Source organism: Squalius cephalus (assembly GCF_949319135.1).
Source record: "Squalius cephalus genome assembly, chromosome: 2".
Taxonomy (NCBI): domain Eukaryota; kingdom Metazoa; phylum Chordata; class Actinopteri; order Cypriniformes; family Leuciscidae; genus Squalius; species Squalius cephalus.
The window spans coordinates 61,165,400-61,188,432 of record NC_137123.1 but is presented as its reverse complement, the minus strand read 5'-3'; the positions used below and the strand labels follow the sequence as shown (position 1 = coordinate 61,188,432).

Genomic DNA, 23,033 nt, shown 5'->3' with positions numbered 1-23,033 from the left:
TCTCTCTCTCTCTCTCTCTCTCTAATTATATAGATAGATAGATAGATAGATAGATAGATAGATAGATAGATAGATAGATAGATAGATAGATAGATAGATAGATAGATCTGTCGCAAATTGTGGTTGTAGAAAAACAGAAAGAGGAAGAGATTTAAAAAAAAAAGAAGAAGATAATTTTAAGCTATTTTGTATAATTCTCATGGAAAATGCCCATTGGTGAAGGTTTTTCTTGTTCTGTAATAATTTTGAAATCCATCTATTGGTGCTTCAGAAAGAATCCAGAAGAGCTCCACTTTTCAGCAGTAAAAACACTAATCTTTATTTTTATTTTTAGCTACAAAGAACATACTGTAAATCCAAAAAAAGCTTCCTAAGTAACTGAAATGGTGTTCAAAGAAATTCTGTCTGCGACAAACCCTAATCTGTGAGGTTTATGATGTGTGTATGGCAGAAGTGTGTATCAGATCCAGCACTAATGGCTGTGCTGTGATTCACTGTGTGTTGTGTGCTAATGGACCGGGGCTGTTTTCATGGACCTGTTTGGGGCAGAGATGTCACTGACCTGATGAAGGAGACCCGGAGAGAAATACGCCAAAATGCTGTTTACATGCACAAGCACACTCATATATCCAGCCCGATACTGGAGTCATTTTGACATGTTGTTTGTTGCTGTGAAAAACAAGATATTTGTGCTTTGCTATTAATTAAAAGAACTTGATGTTCCTGCTATTCAGATCATTAAATAATATAATATAATATAATATAATATAATATAATATAATATAATATAATATAATATAATATAATATAATATAATATAATATAATAGTTGTAGCATCTGTGCTTGTAGATCTTATTTTTAAGTACGTGTATTTTTAATATCAGTGTGCAGAAATCAACTGGAACACGTTACGGTCTGCTCAGGAATAAACAGCTCCGATTACACATTTGGGATTAATTGCAATCCGAGGCTTCGTCGCTGGTATGTTTTCTCTGAATTAAGCACTGAAAATCCGCTCGTGTTAGATTATGAGAACTCATGCTTTACAGAAGTCACACTTCATGCCGTCCCTCTCGACTTGAAGGGGCAAAAGATGTTTTTCTCCAGAGATATGAGGATAACATTATTTAAACTGCTTCAAAACAGCATTAGAGTATTTAGAGTTTCAGAGTGTGAACTACAACTGTATATAGTTACTAAAAGGAAGAATAATGAAGTTAAAAAAAAAAAACACTTTGAAAACAAAAATTGTCTGAGCTTAAAACACATTTAAATTCATGTGAATGCAAAGTTCTTGCAAATGATTACAGGCCCAACATAACACATTGATATATAGAATGCCAAATGTAAACACTGTACTTTCAAGTTTTAAAATGTCGCAGCAATCAGGGCTCCGAATCTGTTCAGTGAACAAAAACAAACTAAATAAGTTTTGATGGGAACAATTTTGCCATGAGTAAAAGTAATTAAGGCTTAATGTGCGTTTAATATGATTAATCGCATCCAAAATAAAAGTTTGTGTTTACATAATACATGTGTGTGTACTGTGTATAATTATTTTGTATATAAATACACACATATTCATGTGTATAGTTAAGAAATATTTGCATGTATATATGTTTATACATAATTTATTATATATAAATATCAATATTTTATATATAAATAACACATTTTTCTTATACATGCATGTGTGTGTATTTATATATACAAAATAATTATACACAGTACACACACATATATTATGTAAACACAAACTTTTATTTTGGATGCGATTAATCGCGATTAATCGTTGCCCAGTATATGTTTTTATTTGATTAGCTTTTTGTTTAATTATGAAAGAAAATGGCATAATAAAACAAGCTCTGTATAGCCTACAAACGTAATTTCTCAGAGAGAATTATTTAAAAGAAATTAGAAACCATGGAGTAAGTTTAAATTTATTTTAAATATTTTGGTGTCAAATCAAAATGAATGGTTTAAACAAAGTAAACAACATAATTTTTTTTTTTTTTTTTTTTTTTTTTGAGTGCAGCTCACTGTATGACACAAATTTGAAGAAAACTTTTTGAAAAAATTGTAAGAATGCATTAAAATTCTTAATGTACAAAGTTTGCATGCTTCCAATGCGTTGTTTGAGCATTGGCATCCATGTTTGTGTACTTGCGTATATTTCTGGCTTTTAGTATCGTCAGTGGTCAGAACGAAGGTAAATATATAGGAAACATATTTTTCAACCAGGATATTGAGGTTTTAAGTTCAAAGGCAGCCTAGAATTTATTTACAGACATAAATCTTGATCCTAATGTCCCGCTGTTCAAAATAAACATGTTAGCACCGTTTATATTTGGTCTAGAAAGTGTTGCTATGGTACGTAGCTGCATTTAAAAATAAAGGGAACTTGACCTTAAAGCGAACTCGGCAAGTTTTCCATACTTCTGTCAGGCTGTTTCGTTAAAAAAGAAACTCTTTTCTTACAGATGGGAGGATAGAGTTGCCTAGTTCAATAGGATCAGTAGTCTGTCTGTCTGCTGAACAGACGTCTGTTAATGTCTCATTGATGGTCTCCCATGGGAACGCCACCGGTTTTCAAGTGCACATACCCTTTTTTGTTAGAGAGCCGAGCTCGCCACACTGTTTACAAGGATGCCACATTCTGTGTAAAAAGAGCGATATTTAATATCTTTGTTATAATATAGAGTGGTTAATGCTTTAGTTGCATAAGGACTCCTCGTATACGACTATATATACACACACACAAGTACTTGTTGTGTTTTGTCCTCTTTAGTGTTTTTTTTTTTCTTCTTTCAAATATGTCTTTTATTTTAATTAATTTAAAAAAAGTTTAATAAAGAAATACAAAATCATATTTTTTCAATTAATGATTATTGTATTCCAAGTAACACATTTATTTATAAAAAACTGAGACACTGGCACTTTTTTTATTATTTTTTAAATATTTTATTTTATTATTATTTTTTTATTTTATTTTTTTTGTATTATTATTTTTTTATTATTTAATATTTTATTTTATTTATTATTTTATTATTTTATTTAGTTTCATATAATAACCCTGCGTCTTGATTTAGTACGGCTGTGTGCATTTGTGTTGGCCGGTAATTGAGCGTCAGACTTGTCAGAGCCCGTGTTGTGACATTATGTCGGTGCGTTCCTGGCACTGCTGTGTCCCTGTTGACCCCTGACATTTGAGACGTGGCTAAAGTGCAGACTCTGTCAAGTGCGGCACCTTTCATCGGAGAGTGGCGGGTGGCCCGGGGGTGCAAACCTAACACCGTATGACACTCTGGTCTGAGACTGAAGAGCTGGCCTGGGAGTGAAGGGGACCGTCGGAGATCAGGAGACAGATCCCCGGCGCACAGGCTCTGATATTCTCCTTTTAGTCAGCGGCCGTATGTCGGGGTTCGTCAAAAAAGCAATCGTCCGCGGCTGTCTGAAACAGTCACAATGAGCTGATGGGTAGAGCTGATAAAAGATAAAAACACGGCTCTTCACCTTCACCTTCAGATAGCGGGTCCGGCGAGGACACTAGGGCTGACTTTTCCGCCTGTCCTAGCCGACTGTTAAGATGGGGCTTTTGAGTGTACAATAAGTGACACTGGACCAGCCTCACTGGGACCGTCTTTCTCTTTTACTTTTCATTTGAAAATCCAGCCAGCCGTGTGTCCTTCCTCCACTGAAAGAGCCTTTGAAAGTGCACAAATATAAAGTGAAGCAATGAACCCGTTACAAAACTCGCACACAGATCTGAAATGAGAGAATTGAAAATCTGTTCAATTCACACACATATTTTGTAGATGTGAGCAATAAATATTTATTTATTTATTTATTTACAATACGGTCGCATTAGTTATTGCAAATGCAGGGCATTACAGATAGAGAAAAGTGCCGTGCCAGGACAAAAAGGTATTTTATTTTATTTTATTTTATTTATTTTTTATTATTTTTTATTATTTTTTATTTTATTTTATTTTATTTTATTTTATTTTATTTTATTTTATTTTATTTTATTTTAATGTTTCTCATTAAATGAAAGCGTGGTGTCGCTGGCAGTCACTGAACTGCTCTTTAGTTGACTGTTTGTATCTCTTTGATTCAATTTGCTGGTGTTAATGAGGGTCAAACTATTGTTCCTATGATGATGTTTAAATGTTACCATCTCCATTTTAATTACTCGCCAAAGGCATTTTTATTTGCATCTGGCTCTTAGTGAGCATTTAACGAATATTCCGGGTTAAATACAAGAATTCCACAGAAAATACGCATGAATATGTACCAGGAATCATCTTACAATGTGAATCTAAAGTCTAAAACATTACCCAGAAGAAACACCATTGGAACTATCAACTTTTTTTTACATCTGAGGATATTTTTTGTGTGTGTGTGTGTGTGCGGTATTTACACTAACAACTTGACATTAGCATATACTGAGCTCTGACTATTCCTTTCATTTTGTATTTTGCATACATGTTACCTTCCAACAAAATACTACCACGGAAATTTGAACACTTTGAACACTTTTTCCTTTTGAAACTTTTCTATGGGCATGATTGGTTACCTCACGCCATTTTACAGCAGGGAACATCAAAAGTGGTTGTTTGTGATTGCACATTGGCCATTCGTTGGCTGAAAAGAGCATAGCCTACAAATCAAAATTGTTCTCAATAATGTCTCATTAAAGCCTATTGTATGTGAAAATAGCGTGTCGATAAATGTGTCGCATTCACTAACCGTGTCTAAAGTGCCGCCTTGTCGGGATAATATAAGCATCTTTGGCCTTGTTTTTCATAAAGTCAATTTTTTTAAATAGACCTTGGGACAGTTGTGGGTCATGTTTATCATTCCCTCCAGGGATAAAATCTTGATTTGTGGATGTGTTTTAAAATGATTATATGTAAATGTCTTGTGCTAATGCACTCCCTCATATTGAATCATTTGAATGAGAGAAAGAACAAACTGGTATATGCGTATGCACTTCAATCTGACATTCTTGTAAAAGCACTCAATCTGTCACCCCGAATTTCACGACCCTTGATATTGGCACAAACTCATGATTAGCACCAGCGTCGTATAATCTTTATGGACATCCAGCCATCGGGAAACCACGTCGAATCTGTGTCCTTGGAAGTTGTTGAGGAAGTGTTAGTATCTATCAGGGCATCTAAACACAATAAAGCGCCAGTAGAGCGAGATCCGCCGCAGTCGAGCATGACAAATACAGCGACTGAGCTCTTGTCTTTATTACCTCGCTCACATGTGTGTGTGTGTGTGTGTGTGTGTGTGCGTGTGTGATCTGCGGTGCGGCGGCATGCTACCCGCAGCAGAGCTGATTGTTTTGGAGCCAGTGTCTCGGCTGGGCGGTTAAACTATCACTGTAGCTCTCACTGGCTCTTGTCCTCAGATGCCGTTCAATTAGAGAGAATTGGTAATTGTAGGGCAAACCTGCATGTGGGATTATGGTACTGTGGCATAGGAGATGTGGTGAAAGAAAGAGGTTGTGAGGCCCGTAATATAAATGCTAATGCTTTTAAGCAATGCAAGCTTTTTGAAATATGAACAGAAAGCATTGCATTCTCAGCGTTGGCACTAGAGGTGCTGTTGCGATCATTCATTTAAATGGTCTTCTTTACTGTCAGTTTTCTCTTTCAGGGGTGCGTTTCCCAAAAGCATCGTTAGCCAACTATGTTCGCAAGTTCCGTCGTTATCAGCATAGTTCAACGAGTCAGTGTTTCCCGAACCATCGTTCTAACGAACATTCGTTAACAGCATCGCAAAGTTGTGTAGTTGGAACGACAGCTCTCGACCTGTGGTTAGAAGCAGAGTTTCTCGTTTGCATGACATGTGGACTTAATAAATCCTTATCTTGAGCAAAATAAGCAAGCTGACATTCAGCAGTACAACCTGTGTCTTTTATTTAGAATACATACAAATGTAATTTACGTCTTTTAATTTGTCAAGAGATTTAAAGCACCATTTTTGAAGAGTGCGCATGTGTGAATGTGCTCTACTATGTAAGAACGAGCCTATGATTGAATCTGGAAATAAAGCAAAATAACTGAGAAAAATGAGAAATAGTCCTCAGATGCCATGTCTGTAATTTATAGCAAAACATCTAGCGTTAATTCGATCTCAAACAGATTCATTAAGAGAAGTTATTACTCCACCACGTGTGTGTCGTCATAAACCAACGTGGTTGAACGACCACTTTGCGACAATACAGTTTCGGGAAACAGTCGTCACTAGCTAGTTGATTTCTTCAACGATGCATCGCACTACGGTAGTGAAGCAGCGAGTTACGTCGTTGTTCGGGAAACGCACCCCAGATTAACTACTGTCATTGCAGAGCAAAAGTTTGAGGGAATATCTCTGAGCAAGTTAGTAGAAACAAGTGTGTGAAGTTAGTTGCTCTGTATAATGTATATGCTATTATAGTATTTATTAATATTTTGACTTATATATTATATTTAGCTTTATATTTAATGGTTTAATGGCACAGACATGTATGTGCAATATGTGCAAATTCCAGTGCTGTGTTAGCATATAAAAACATGTATTTTTATGTTTTTGGCCCTTTCTTTCAGTAAAGATATGAATGTTCAGCTCCATAGGAGAATTTTATTGCTCAAAGTTTGCTGTTTCAGCTCTCGGGAGACCTTAATGGAGATTTTAAGTATGTTTAATTGAAGTACCACCGTCTCTGTGATGTTTCTTATAAAATGCCTTTAGAAAAATGCAAATTAGACACAAGTAAGAAAAGCATCTGACAAGCAGAAGCGATTGCAATTGTTAAGAGATTGTTTCTCCTCTCTTTTGGATTAAAGGTCCTGTTGAGTGTGTAAACACATTGCGCTGAATAAACACACGTGTTTCAGAAGTGTGATCATGCAGCAGAAGCGTAAGAAATGTTACTGTGTGGGTTGTTTCTGTTGCCTTGGGCATTAGCAAGGTGGTTTGAAAAGTTCACATTAGTTTGGTTTAGTTTGTGAAAGATGTGCTGTCATGTTAGTTTAAAATATTTCCATCCATTCATTTTCCAAACCGCATTTCCTATGTAGGGCTGTGGGAGTTTAATATTTACTCCAATGAATGAGGTCAACACAGACGTTAAACTAACAGTCCACCAAACTCCAGCTCCAAGTATTATAATATGTGACCCTGGATCACAAAACCAGTCATAAGTCGCACGGGTAAATTTGTGGCAATAGCCAACAATACATTGTATGGGTCAAAATGATTGATTTTTCTTTTATGCCAAAAATCATTAGGATATTAAGTAAAGATCATGATCCATCAAGATATTTAGTAAATTTCCTACCGTACATATATAAAACATTTATTTCTGTGAGTGAATGCAGCACAATCGCCAACATAAATGCACAACTTTAAAGGAGATTTTCTCAATGTTTCGATTTTTTTGCACCCTCAGATTCCAGATTTTCTAATAGTTGTATCTCAGCCAAATATTGTCCTATCCTAACAAACCATACATCAACGGAAAGCTTATTTATTCAGCTTTCATGTGGTGTATACATCTCAGTTTCAAAGAATTGACTGGTTTTGTGGCCCATGGTCACATATCATATATTTATACTTACCCTTCATGTTTGGGTCAGACAATAACATGTTGCTTTAAGCAAAGCATTATTAATAATAAATAAATTGTGATTAATCATGCTTAGCTTTCCCATTCGTATGTAAATGTATTAGTATTGTAAAATGAGTTAGTATTGTGCAAAAATGTGAATGCGTATTCAGATGATGCTGGATTCACATTTCCTCTTTTCCCACTTTTTTCTTTCTAGTTGACAGATGGCGTGTTGACTTTAGCCGTGTTAGTTCACTGGCAGTGCAGCGGTGTTAATGATGCTGGCCGAACATGCCTAATGTCCGAAAGAAAGGGCATGTGATGCTGGCGTGAGTGCTAATGTAGATCTTTAGAGAGATTGAGCTTTATTTGGATTAGTAGGGCAGTGCACTAGTTTGTGTCATTGCCGGCAGATTTCTGTACTTGCATTCCATCTTTTGTGAAAAATAAACAGCAATGATTGCTGAAATAGAGAGCTGCTGTAATGTGTACATTTATTGGCCATACCATAAGTTATGCTTTTCCATCAGCATTTGGATTATTGCAGAAAATAAGTTTTGTGATTGTGACAAATTCCTCACAAATGAACAAGATTTATGAATTTTGAAACCTAAATACAAGAAAAGTCTAAAGGCAGAATATAAATGAACTACATGACTTCAACACCACCATCGCTAAGCAACTAACTCTTTCAATCTTTATTTTAAAATCTTCAAGTTGGACATTTTGTGTTAGAATAGTTTGCAAGAGTGCGAGAATAAAGTTAATAATAATAAGTTAAATGTATGAATTAGCTTACTCAAATATATCAAGTTAAGAGCAATTAAAATGTATGAGTACAAAATAAAAATCTGCTATTTCTGCTTACTTAAACTTTTTAAAAAAATGATGTAGCTGATAACCTCAAATCTTTTGAGTTTTGCCAACTTATTTGGGTTTACAGTGAGTCCATTAACAAATATAACTTTGGATTTTAAAACAATGTATTAATAAATGTTCAAATTACCATTAACTAAGATTAATAAATCCAGTAGAATTTTTGTTTATTATTAGCTCATGTTAAAGGAACATGCCGACTTTTTGGGACTTTGGCTTATTCACCGTATCCCCCAGAGTTAGATAAGTCCAGACACACCCTTCTCATCTCCGTGCGTGCCGTAACTCTGTCTGACGCACCCACCGCTAGCCTAGCTTAGCACAAAGACTGGAGGTAAATGGCTCCAGCTAGCATACTGCTCCCAATAAGTGACAAAATAACGCCAACATTTTACTATTTACATGTTGCGATTTGTATAGTCCAAATAACAAGGTCACATGAGACACAGCCAGAGTTGTTCGCTCAGAGTTGGAGTAAATCACTCCGCAGAAGTAGCAGTGCTTCGTCTTCTGAGAATATAGTTCCCAGTATGTATACGGTTAGAAGATGGCTGTGTCTCATGTGACCTTGTTATTTGTACACACTGTGACTATACAAATCACAGCATGTAAATAGGAAAATGTTGGCGTTATTTTGTCACTTATTGGGAGCGGTATGCTAGCTGGAGCCATTTACCTCCAGTCTTTGTGCTAAGCTAGGCTAGCGGTGGGTGCGTCAGACAGAGTTACGGCACGCACAGAGATGAGAAGGGTGTGTATGGACTTATCTAACTCTGGGGGATACGGTGAATAAGATAAAGTCCCAAAAAGTCGGTGTGTTCCTTTAACTAATATTAACAAATGCAACCTCATTGTAAAATGTTGAGGCCTGTTCACACCAAGGAAAATAACTAAAATGATAAAGATATAGTTCTAAAAATCATTCATCCTAATATAAAGAATATCAAGATTCAACTACGATAACAACATAGAGGAACGATTTTTTAAAAATGTTTCAGCTGATGAATGATAAAAACTTTGGCATCCAATCAGAGTTATCCTGAAAGTTATAGTTCTTGGTGAGAACTGGCCGTTTTTTCTTGTAAAACATACTCATCTTTGTTTTATTAACGAGTAAGAATTTTTTTTTTTTTTACAGTGTACCGAAGTCACACTTAAGACACAAGAAGTTCTTTAGTTGAAGTCGTGAGGAGCCCAGAGTCTTCCTGTTAGCTTCTGCTTCTTATTAACTACTTATGTCACTTCTTGCACCTTCTCAGCCCTTCTCTGACATTTGAAACGAAAGAGAGGAACAGAAGGAGGTGCTGCACCTTCAGGGATCTGATTATATCATATCCAAGCCTACACTCGCAAGCTGCTCCGTTCGAAGTTTCACTCGTGTGTGTTGGGTTTGATTCTGGAGGCTCGTGCCAGATTGGATTGGGCATACTGTCATAATAACTGCGGATTAGATCCATCTGCTGACAGGAATGTTCTTTTTGTCGTGCCAAACGCCTCACATTAGAGCAGCTCTAAGCTCGTCGCGTTGTATCGCGTCTCTTAACACCCTTCAAGGTTAATTCTGTGCTTCTTCCTAAAACCATTGGTCATATATTTTCATTCCCAGATGCGGCTGACGAGTCTCAGGATTTGTTCAGCAAGATTTCCCATGGGTCGGTTTACCCTGGCTATGTGGTTCAGAGCAGAATGAGAAATCAAATGTGCCAGGCTTAAAATGGAACACAATGTACCCAACAGGATTTCTGTGCAGTTGCTCAAAGCCATTTTATCTTCTCCCAGTACATGCAGCACAGTATATTATTGTCCTTTATGGGTTTTTATAAGCAGGACTCTCCGTTTCAGATTTATCCTGAAGGCGTTTCCTTACAGAAAGATTGAGGAGGCACTTTCCTCGTGCTTTTCTTCGCATCAACAGCATGCTGATATAATGATATCATTGTGCACTTGTGATTCGAATCCCTTTTATGGAAAACAAAAAGGGATTTGAGCATATTCTTCTTTAAGGGTTTATGCGCTACAGTTTATATTACACCAGATAATGATGCTATTGGATTGAATTCAATTTCACTCAGATATTTCTTGTAAATTTCGCAAAGAGTTACAAAGAAAGTAGAACAACTGAATAGCATGAAGGCATATGAAGTGTGACCAAAAGATGAGAACATTTTTAACTTTGTATATGTTAGTTGACCAAGGTGAATTGGTAACCAGTTATAGAGCGGCTCAGAAGATGTCGTATAAAGACAAGCAGGTTCATTTGTGGTTTCAGAAATCCATTGTATTGTATTCCTGCTTGATTTCAAACAGAACCGGATCTTAGGCATTACAATCCTTGAAACGCTCTATAAGTGCTGTTGGATAATGTGCATTATTGTGATAGATCTGAGAATCTAATTGAATCTTTAAATTGAATTTTTCATTTAATTTTTGAACCGAGTCATTGATTTGATCCTTTTTAGTTGTCTTCTTTTGTTTACATCTTTGAATATTCTGAATCTAATCTTCATATTGAATTATTAATCAATTTGAATCTTTTGAATTTAATATTTTTAATTCAGTCTTTTGAATTTTATCTCTGATTTGAATCTTTGAATTGAATCAAATCATCAAATGTCAGAACTATTAAAGGAAGCACTTAAATTAGATTGCTCTGCATGTACCAGAGCACAATTAGTGTTTACATTTCTATTCAGTGCCTTTAACATGAATGATTTGAAATGTTAAATAGGACCCAGTATGCTTTTTTCCATGTTCATCTTTCTTTAGAGTGTAATGTTGCTGTTCAAGCATGAAAAAGCTCTGCAAAGTTACGAAGTCCCTCCAGCAGGAGTTATTCTCTATATGAGTGTCATTGTTTCTGAACTCCCTGAAACGCCTCCATTGTAGTCTTGAGTTTTCCTCCGGGAACGAACACGTCACAATATTCCGCATTTAAATAATTCATACACAGAATAAAGGAGCCTGGTTGAGTTAGTTAGTAGTGTGTTGAAACTTGCAGTTATGATTCGAGGCGGTGCATTTCCCAAAAATATTCTAAGCGTTTGACCAATCACAACACACTAGTCCAGCTGACCAATCAGAGCACAGTGTGCTTTTCAGAAAAGGGGGCTTCATATACACAGGAACTAAACTTAGCATTACTGACAGACTGGGAAGAAAGGAGCTGCAACAATATAAAATATGTGAAAAAGTAATAGTTGTAGTTTTGAGTTTCTGCTGGGAACGAACACGTCACAATGGTTCTCATTTAAATAATTAATATGCAGAATAAAGGGGCGGGGCCTGGTTGAGTTAGTTAGTAGTGTGTTGAAAGTGGCGGTTATGGTATGGGGCGGGACATTTCCCAAACACACTTGAAGCGCTCGACCAATCACAACACACTGATCCAGCCGACCAATCAGAGCACAGTGTGCTTTTCAGAAGGAGGGGCTTCATAGAGACAGGAACTAAACAGAGCGTTACTGACAGACTGGGAAGAGAGGAGCTGCAACAATGGAGAACATGGGGAAAATAATGTGTTTTTGTTGAACATTAAAGCATTAAAACCTGTTCTAGTAGAGGCCAGAAACACAATCAAGACTTTGAAAAAGGACATAATAGGTCGTCTTTAAGAATGGTTGGCCGATATTCTTTGTAAAGGTTTTTTTCAACAATTATATTAGTCTGTGACAATTCATAATTGCATTAAGAAGAGTTGAAATGAAAGTTTCTAAAATTAAAATGAAACACATGTGGTATTTCGTGGCTTCCAGGTTGCCAGCAAAAAAAGTGTTAAAACTAGTGTCAGTTTTGGCCGTTGGCCTGTAAGCAGAATCACAGCTCGAGGGATTGGACGATCGCGACTGGCTGCATGGTGTGAAAAAGGGGGATTTTATTGGAATTTGCTGCTATTGTGGAGGGCGTCTGAAGCCGGAGCTCATAAATGACTCACAGGTCTCTCTGTCCTCAGGAAATCTCGGCTGCTGATCAAGCTTACTGCATGTTGCATTCTCCATGGCTTAGCTCGATTCCTGGGCTTTGCAGATTGATTTGCGACAGGTATATCAGAGCATTGCGAGGAAGGCTGCTTTACTTTCATAAAAAATGCATTGTTTTGCATGCTGTCTAGCTGTGAAATGTAAAAACATGGAAATGACCTAGTTTGTGCTCCTTCATATCATCTCGCGTGTTGAACGCACGTCATATTTCTCCTCCATCACTGCTGGGCATTTCTTCTGCATGACAGTTGTGTCAAAGTTAAGATAGATTTTTATTAAATATAGGCAGTGGGCAAACCCGCAGGAACATTTTATTGCTCACAGGTTACGCTTTAATAACTCAGTGCTATGCGTGTACATGAGCATGACTCCGGAATAAATCATTTTGTTGACCTCAAGTACGTACAATCTATAGTATTTATTGGCTTGAGGAATTTCTTTACTTTTATACATCAGTGTATTTGAACAGCTCCATTTTAAAGATATGGAGGTGTACTGTAGGTGTTTTTAAAAATCTGGTCGGTAAGATTGTCTCTTCTGCTCGCCAAGCCTGAATTGATTAAAAACTGTGAAATATTTTGCGTAGCTGTTTTCTATTTGAATATATAGTAAATATATAGTCAAAGCTGAATTTTCAGCATCATTACTCCAGTCTTCAGTGTCACATGATCCTTCAGAAATCAATCAGATATGATGATTTGATGCTCAAGAAACATTTCTGATTATTATCAGGGTTGTAAACAGTTGTGCTGCTGCTTCATATTTGTGTGGAAATCTGAATAGAAAGTCCAAATGAACATCATCTAACATTATAACATAAAAAATGTCTTTACTGTAATTTGTTATCAATTGAATGCAGTTTTACTGAATAAAAATATGAATGTCTTTAAAATAATAAAATAAAACAAATCTTACAAGCCCCAAACTTTCGAACCGTTATGTAATTGGTAGAACTTATTGCTGAAATTCAATATTGAGACATGTGATTCTTCATTTAGGGCATTCTTATTAAAAATTATATACATATATACAGTCAGCAGGGTGTTTCCATTAAACATCATTTGTCCTGTCAACCTCTCAGATACTGTATTAAAGCATGAAAAAAATCCCATGAGACTTTTTCCTCAGGCTCAGAGTACAACCAAATATCCTAGCGGCGTCCCTCGTTTAAAGTCACGTTTGCTCGCAGACAGTCTCTCTGTGTTGTTCTGCGTGAAGTTAATGTCTGATTAGGAAACGCATGAGAAACACTGAGAGAGGCTGCTGTGATGAAACTGCGTTCAAAGCTCTCCTGCGCTCAGCATTTGATGTCGGAGTGTAAAACGGGGAGCGTCAGAGCAGCTGCGTTTGATCCTCTCCGTTCACAGTCTCCAGGAGCTCCACAAACACTGCTAGATTTGGAGCGGGAGAGGAAGGGAAGTTTGGCGCTGTCTGGATCTGAAGGATCATCAGGATGATGAAGACAGGAAGAGTTTATCCTCCAATCCGGAGGTGTGACGCGGCTTCAGAGTCGCAACTGATCCTACGCTTGTTCTTTCAATTACGAGCCGATGGTAGAGTCGTGTAAAGCACAGATTTTGAAGGGTAAATAAATCAAGCTTGACAGAATACACGTGTCTGAAACATTAGACAAGTTCTTTGTAAACTATCTCCCGTACAGAACAGGGCAAAGTAGAAACTGCAGGAGCTTAAAGTAAGAAAAGAAGCGCTTTTGCTCTATTGCAAAGAAGAAACTGAGGCTTAAGATAGTTAGCGTAGGCCGTACTGCGTAGTCTATAGCCTATATTTTATTTCTTTAAAAACATTCGCTTATTCAGAAATAAAAATGGTTATTTTGCAATTTTTTAAATAGTCTTAACTCTTGGCAGTCCAATTATTTAGTTAAGAAAATTATGTATTTTATACTGCACATTTTGGAAACTGCAGTTGGCTGTCAAGGGTTGTCTGTGCATAAAGATGATGATGATAATTATTATTACTATTATTATATTTTCAGTGCTATTTTAGTATAATTTTATACTAGGTAAAATGTATTAATATTTTGATTTAGCTTTTAGTTTTATTATTTGTATCTAATATTTTATTTTATTTTAGCTTTATTTCAATTACCAAAAATTATTTGTATTAGTTTTAGTTAATGATAACAACACTTGTTTCATACGTTTAAACAAACAAGTAAATATAATTTTGTCTTTTTTTTTTTTTTTTGTTATTATTTTTTTCATAATATCTAAAATCCCAGTTAAAAGACAAACTTACAATTGTGAGATGTAAACTCACAAATAAAGTTGCGTGAAACAGAGGTTGTCTTTTCTTCTCGATCTGAGTAAAAAAAGGCTTCTGGAACAAGAACACATGTGGGCGGGGCTTGATTTTGTCCGTGGGAAATTGATTGGATGGTCATTGTTTGCTATTGGTCGATCTCATGTGAGTGACAGGTTGCCCCGCCCTCGTCATCAGAGAAGAGAAGAGATGAGCTGCAAGAGGGAGGAGAAGTTGTTTTGATTAAAGATTATGTGCAAGGATAAATCATTTGTAATAAATCTGCAAAATTCCATAAAAAAATATGACTTTTGATTTTATGGTAATACAAAGTCGTAATTATTTATTTTTTTACTCTGAAGCAAGCTTCTATATTAATTGGCACACCTGTACTGTATATTCTGCATATTTCTACACTTGATTTTCAGGTTTTCACCCTTAGTCCTCACATGATAGTAAAAACTCGTACTCGCACAGCACTGTCAGGCTTGATCAGAGAAATCAACACAACATGTCCTTTCAGATCTCTCAGCCCGCATGTTTCCAGCCGACCGTCTGCTCCTCTCAGTGCGGCCTTGACCTTTGGAGAGCGCCGGCACATGATGGACAGAAGGTGTCTGGCATACAAGCTCCTGAGTCAAGTATAAAGATAGAGAATGACATGCAATTATCAGAGGCGGTTGGGAGTAGATACTTGTCTTCTCTGAAGGCTAGATGTGAGAATGTTGCCATTTGAGCTCCGTCAACAAGTGTCTGTGAATCTTCGCAAATGTTGTATCCTGAAAGAACCCGTATTGACTCTGAAAATGGACATGCATTGAGCGGACAGCTCAGTCCAGTGTGGTTTGAGAGACACCTTTGACCTGTTCTCAATGCAGTTCTTCACTCTGAAAACCACTTTAAGCGTGGCACAAACAGCGTTTAGAGGTCCTAGGGTGTGAGTGTATAGCATAGTGTCTCTCTAGAATAAATTTCAGGCCAACTCGTTTCTCTGTTCCTTCCAACAGCCTGGAAGGCAACTCTCAAATGCATTCACACACTCATCTGTTCAGCCAGGTCTAACGTTTCCCCATTGTTCATTTCTACTGCAGGTCAATATATCTCCAGGATGCAGTAAAGCATTGACCAAAATGTTGTTCTGTCCGTATTGTGGAGGAATGCCAGGCCTCAGACCCTGTGCCAACTACTGCCAGAATGTGATGCGGGGCTGCCTGGCCAACCAAGCCGACCTGGACCCAGAGTGGAACCTCTTCATCGGTGAGAGACGCTTCTGTTTCCGGCTTGCTTTTCAAATATTGATTTCTTCTTTTGGATTATATTCATTCTTTCTTTCTTTCTTTCTTGCAAGCATTCTATCTATCTGTCTATCTATTGAGTCACCTGTCCGTCCATCCATCCATCCATCCATCCATCATCCATATACACATACATACATACATACATACATCTATCTATTGTTCCTTCCATACATCCATCCATACATCCATCCACCCATCCATCCATCCATCCATCCATCCATCCATCCATCCATCCATCCATCCATATCATCTATCTATCTATCTATCTATCTATCTATCTATCTATCTATCTATCTATCTATCTATCTATCTATCTATCTATCTATCCAACCATCCATCCATCCATCTCGTTATATCTATCATTCTATCATTCCATCCATCCATTCATCCATTCATCTATATGTCTATCTCGTTCTATCTATCGTTCTATCATTCTATCTGTCCATCCATCCATCCATCCATCCATCTCGTTCTATCTATTGTTCTATCATTCTATCATTCTATCTGTCCAGCCATCCATTCATTGTTCCATCCATCCATCCATCCATCCATCCATCCATCCATCCATCCATCCATCCATCCATCCATCCATCCATCCATCCATCCATCCATCCATCCATCCATCCATCCATCCATCCATCCATCCATCCATCCATCCATCTATCTATCTATCTATCTGTAAGTCAGTGTAATCACTTAATTGTATTATATTGATAGTTGGTCCAAACAAAGAGTTTCAGTTTTGAGTCCAGTAGGTTTTGCTTTCTGCCAAGAATTAGTAATGTCATTGCTTTAGCCGACTCACATTGAGTTCTGGCTCCATTCCAGTCTTTATTGTCCTGTTTCATTTAGGATTCTGTCACATTACCGAAGTAAAATGTGTTGTGAATGCTATTCCATGCCGTTATAGAGATATATGCAAATTTGAGAACTTGCTTTATTTCAAAAACACTGCTAATTTCTCCAAGGCGGTTTTCACCTCCTGCGTTATGCAAAGGCTACATCCCTGCTGCTCAATCCTGTTGAATGTTTAATTTATTCCTGTTGATGGCAATAAATATAGTTTGAGTGATGGTTCAGATTGATTCATATGACCTATAGGCACTGGCTTTAGCAGCTTAATGCCGCCCACCCACAGAACTGATACTGCGTAAGTCAATTGCGCTTTTCTTCCTCTTACCTTCAACATTCTCAATGCCATGTGAAAAATGTATGTGTTGTTTAACTTGGAAAGTGAAACTTAAATGTGTCAGTCATTTGTGCATTCAAGGCTCTTTTTTTAGAGGGGTCCAATAATGTCCATTTTTACAAGATGTAAAATAAGTCTCTGATGTCCCCAGAGTGTGTATGTGAAGTTTTAGCTCAAAATACCCTTATATAATAATTACATGAATTAATAAATACCCCTAAATAATTTTTATAGCATGATAAAATTGTCACTTTTTGAGGGTGAGCAAAAACGTGCCGTTTTTTGTGTCCCTTTAAATGCAAATGAGCTGCTGCTCCCGGCACAGAGGGCGGAGCTTCAAGGGCTTGTGTGTGTGTGTGTGTGTGTGTGTGTGTGTGTGTGTGTGTGTGTGTTAGCAGCTCTGATTACCTCACACTGACACGCACTGAAAATTATAGAAACTGTTCAGCCTTTTATGTTCAAACCGGAGTCGGACAAAATGGAGAGATTTAAGAAGAAGTGACAACATGTAGAATGCAACAGGACGTTTATGAATGGATAGTTAGCATATTCTGTCATGATAATCTGTAAATCACTCCATATATGCTCCATGAAGATAGAACGGTGTCGCGTGTTCCCGGGACGGGGTTTATATTTAGTGAAGAAGCTCGGTGTAGTCCCTACCAGCCGTTTGTTGTAGTCCTTAAAAAGCAATTTCTGTAAAAGAAAATATCTCCCTTTGCTTTGAACTTTGAGCATTGTAACTTTGCAGATGTTGTTTATGCTCAAACAGCAACATTACACACTAACTAAAGTTACAAAAGTTAAATCATAATCAACCACTTCTTTAAGCCAAACTTCCTGATATGCTTTGCCTTGTTTCTCAAACCACTTTGGCTTTGTTTTGCATTTTTCAGAGCTCCTTTTCTGCACTATAGATTTTAAATCAGTATATTGCTCCCCCACAGAGAGATATCGACTGGCTTTATAGTGCCGCGGTTCGATTAGCAAAAGAGGATAATTCATTTTGTTTTGAATATTTATAGAATGGCCACACAGAAACTAGTTTTTGTTTGAAATAGCATCTCTTTGTGCGATCAGCTCGGATGGCCTGGCGGTCAGGACTGACCTTTGCTCCATGTGGCACACGTGGCATTTCCCCGTGGCCTGTGTTGATGTGCCCTTCTCACCTGCATTGATTGGCCGGCCTGTGAAGACATTCAGACCACGTCTTCAGCGGGTCCGGCCCCATTCACTGCATCGATTGAAGAAACTGTGTGGTTTACCAAACTTTCACTGGGAATGCCTTTTGGAAATTGGCACTATTGAGTTGATTACGTCGACCGGCGTGTTAATTCATTATTTTATTTATTTTAATGGATGAAGTCAAGGGCGTATATATGCGATATGGGTTAATGCAATTTAATTATAGCAGTTCCCAAAGGAAAAGCTGCTCTTTTGTATTTAAGGATATTTAATGGAGTTCTCATGCATGTTTTAGTATAAACTTTGGCTCAGATGTTTCTCCTAACATGCATAAGAGAGAGTATTGAGCTATAAAAAATGAATGTGGTTAGCAGCTCAGATCAGAGAAATGTTTCTTTTGAGATTTCTGATTTGTTTATATATATATATATATATATATATATATATATATATATATATATATATATATATATATATTCAATTTCAGTACATACATATCGTTAAACCTATACCTAAAAATCTTAAAGCACTGTTTACAAGGTTGCATGGGTCAAACACAACGAAAACTAAATCTTTTTGTGCATTTTGACGGGGCAAGTAACAATCTGAACCCATCTGACTGGGCCAGTAGAAAAAACTAAGCACTGACATATTGAAGGGCAGGTAAATTGAAAATAAATTAAAGCACAATTGTAAGAAATTTAAAAATGAAGACATATTCTAACGGATGTCCACTAAAGGCAAGTTGAAGTGAGAACTCATGTGCGGTTTATTTCTAATCAAACATGAGCAACATCAGAACGTGAACCAAAACCACCAAACCAATCGGGACACATATAGAGTCATAATAACAAATACTCTGAAATGGATAGTGATAATGTTGATCTATCGCAAATATTCATTAGAGACATGTTGCATTTGCAGATTCAAGCATCTCATATTACAATTCTTGCATGTAATAAAACAGTTTGAACCCGTAATGTGTTTGCGCACCTCATGCTAGGATCTTTTATTTGCTAATTGTGGTTTGTTAGCCTTCCTCTGATGAATCATATTTTGCGACATCATTTTGGTCAGCAATTAAAGATTCCTGCTGCGACACACTGAAGTTTCCCGTTAGGATGAGATTCCACTGAACAAACGTAACCGTTGTAAGAAATTATTATCCTGTGTTATTAATTTTCTTTCAAAGCCGTAGGGGTTTGCATTCATCTCAATTCGTGAAACCACAGGAGACGTTATGCCACCATTAGCCTCGGGAACGAGAGCGGCCCGTGATCACGCTGTTTGGGAAGAAGACAGACGGACAGCGAGTTCCAGTTTCACAGGAAATGAGATGTTCGGTGCAAACATCAGGCCATTGGTTTATTCTTATCCTGATGAATATGCCACCTCTGGTCTGGGGTCAGCCAGCGAGGAAGTATCATTTCAGCTTCATCCTATGAGCATTCGTCTCTTTCGGCTTCTGAGTCTCAATTATATTGGATGACGCCCGAAAGGTTTTGTGTGTACAAGCACACACAGTTTGCTTTATTCACTGGCTTCTTAGACGCACGTTGCATTTTGAACTGATACTCAAATCTACACCCTGTACGGATTATACAATGACTTTCGGAAGGATCAGAGCGGATTTAGGAGAGATCTCTTATGTGAGATTTATTTTGTTGTACATTTTGAGATGCACAAATATATATAAAGTGAAATGACACTTTTTTGAATAAAAAGAACGAAAATATGAATTAGAAAAAGGAGTTGTTGCATTGTGAAAGTATTTATTTTCATGACAGTTAATTACCTTTTCCCTCCAAATTCTCAATACATATTTTGTCTGGGCGTTTATTTATTTATTTATTTATTTATTTATTTATTTATCACAAAATGCAGTTTTTTTTTTTTTTTTTTTTTTTTTTTTTTTACATTGTGGAAGTATTTAATCACATTTTTAAATCATATTTTCCCTTCCAATTTTATTGTACATTTTAACTTGGACTTACTTTTACTTTTACTTTTACTTTTACAGAAGATCAGAGTGAATTTCTATGCAATGCATTAAAAAGCATTGATCTAATTATGTGTCCCAGTTGCAAAAACTGAAATTTAGCACATATACAATATAGTTTGAGGGAAAATTATCCCAGCTGTGTCTCATTTTTTATTATCGAGGACAATTTACAGAAAGCTATGGTTGCTTGTTTCTGTCACAGAATTAAAAATAAAAGGCAATATCTCACAATTAATATAAACTCACAATTGTGAGACAAAAAGTCAGAATTGTCAGAATAAAAAGTAGCAATTTTTTTTTTTTCTTTGTGGAAGAAACAAACTTCCAGAAGTTAAGTTGTCTATTTCCCTTGTTTTCCACACAATCATTTATTTCATTATGAAGCACCTTTCATACAGACAGTGCTGCAGGGACAATAAAAGACCAGACAAAAGGAACATTTTCATTAGAGTAAAATTAAATGAATGCTTTTTAAGCATTATGTACTGTAGTATTGCTTCTAGAAACATGCTGGTATGTCTGAGACGGATAAAAATGTCTCATTTTAATAAAGGTATATTAGAAAATGTTGCATAACATCTTACAAAAAAACATCTAAATCTTAATCTTAAAGTGCAGTAATTTCAGTTTTAATCCGTGTTTAACTCAAATGAGTTTTTGATTATAATCCCTCTCGACCTTATAAAAAGATCATGCTGTTATATAATCACTTCAACAGCAAACTCAATGTAAGCCATGCTGATTAAATACATAGATTTCCTCTGCCGTATCGATCCTTAAGGGGAAATTCAGGAAGGAACACTTTGACCTGAATGTGATATGAAGGTGGCCTTCGATGAGGTGAACATGAGCTTGTGCTGTGGAAAGCATTATCATTATGCTTTGTAAACAGAGGACAGATTTATTAGACGTAATGCCTTGAAGTGATGCTTATAGGGTTAGTTCACCCAAAAATGAACATTCTGTCAGTAATTACTCGCCCTCATGTTGTTCCAACCCCGTAAGACTTTCGTTCATCTTCAGAACACAATTTAAGATATTTTTTCTCTGGGAAAGTACACAAAGGTGTAAACGACCGCATCAAGTTAAAGTCGCTCCATCTTGGCTGAGGGTCTCAATGTACGCTTCAGTGTTTGAGGACATCCCTGTAGAGCTCCTAATATGCAGCCTTGGATGTGTGTGTGTAATTGAGTTGTAGTTTGTCCTCAGTGGCTCGCTGAGAATACTTCACAACTCTACATGTTTCCAGTGGACATCATCGCAGCCATGAGGACGAGTAGAGCTGATGTAATGATGCAGTGTTTCTCTACTGTACAATATCACACACATCCCTAATCATACCCTAAGAATAACACTTCTGAGCTGATCGCCGCATGCCAGGAGCGCACAACTCTGATCTGACACCATGGAAATTCAAATATATAGATACTTTGTATACATTTACATATAAGTGTTAATCGGTTAGTTCACCCAAAAATGAAAATTCTGTCAGTAATTACTCACCTTCATGTTGTTCCAACCTTTTCGTTCATCTTCAGAACACAAATTAAGATATTTTTGATTATATCTGAGAGCTGTCTCCCTCCTTCATAGGCTTCTATGGGATTGAAACTTGCCATCCCAGAAAAGTTAGTAAAGACATTGTTAAAATAGTCCAAGTGACTACAGTGGCTCAACCTTAAGTTTATCAAGCGACGAGAATACTTTTTGTGCGCAAAAAACAAACAAAAATAACGACTTTATTGGAGGCTCACTATTGGCCAGCATCACACACATGACCAGCGTCGGCCAATAGTGAGCCTCCGTTCTGACGTACAAACCCAGAAGCGCTGCGCTGTTACACTACGTCAACTCACTCAGAGAAACACAGAAGAAAATCAATAGTTGAATAAAGCGCAGAAATGTACTCCTACTGTACCCCTATTTCTGACAGTGTATGTATATATACACACACACACACACACACACACACCAATCAATCAAACTATTTGTTAATTGATTGTAACAATGGATATAGACAGACAGACAGGCATATACTGAGATTTCGGGGTGAAATGTGACAGTATATGTTCTTGTCAGATTTCATTCACCCTTAAACACGTTAAGGCTTTCCTCATTCCCAAGGACTCACTGAGCCGTATGTGTTGAGGTCAGGGAAGGATGTAGGAGTCATTATAGTACATGTGGTGTAGGAGGGAAGCTGTACCTTTGCTTATACATCACTCACACACTTTCATGATAAATAGCCACTGCTCGCTTTTATGACCAGCGCGTCATTATCATTTTTCTCGTCAGCACCTTGTTGGGATATTCGGTGTCAGGAAAAGGTGCACAGTATAATGAATGCCTGATGGCATGTCCTCACCGCGTGGACATAGCTTAAGGATACAGCCTTCATATGAATGTGCTTGAGTGCATGAGGATGAAGAACTAACACAATATCATGTAGAAAAGCTTGAACTTTTTTGTTAATTTTTTTTTTCTTTTCACCTTTTGTGTGCTATAAAAATACACATAAAATATTAAATAAAATAACATATTAAATACACTTATTTATTATAAATTATATTTTTTTATTTAATTGTATTATTTAATTTGTTATGTATGTATGTATTTGTTTATTTATAAATTAAATTAAAA

General features: G+C 36.8%; 1 protein-coding gene across 2 annotated transcripts in view; it reads left to right on the top strand.

The window, feature by feature from the left end:
- The window catches only part of gpc6a (glypican 6a), a 189,093-nt gene that overhangs the window by 104,072 nt on the left and 61,988 nt on the right, over positions 1 to 23,033 (top strand). For both annotated transcript variants that reach the window (XM_079864064.1, XM_079864063.1), the window contains exon 4: positions 15,811 to 15,976. In XM_079864064.1, coding sequence (XP_079720190.1) covers positions 15,811 to 15,976 — 166 coding nt within the window. The remainder of the gene's footprint in view (positions 1 to 15,810; positions 15,977 to 23,033) is intronic.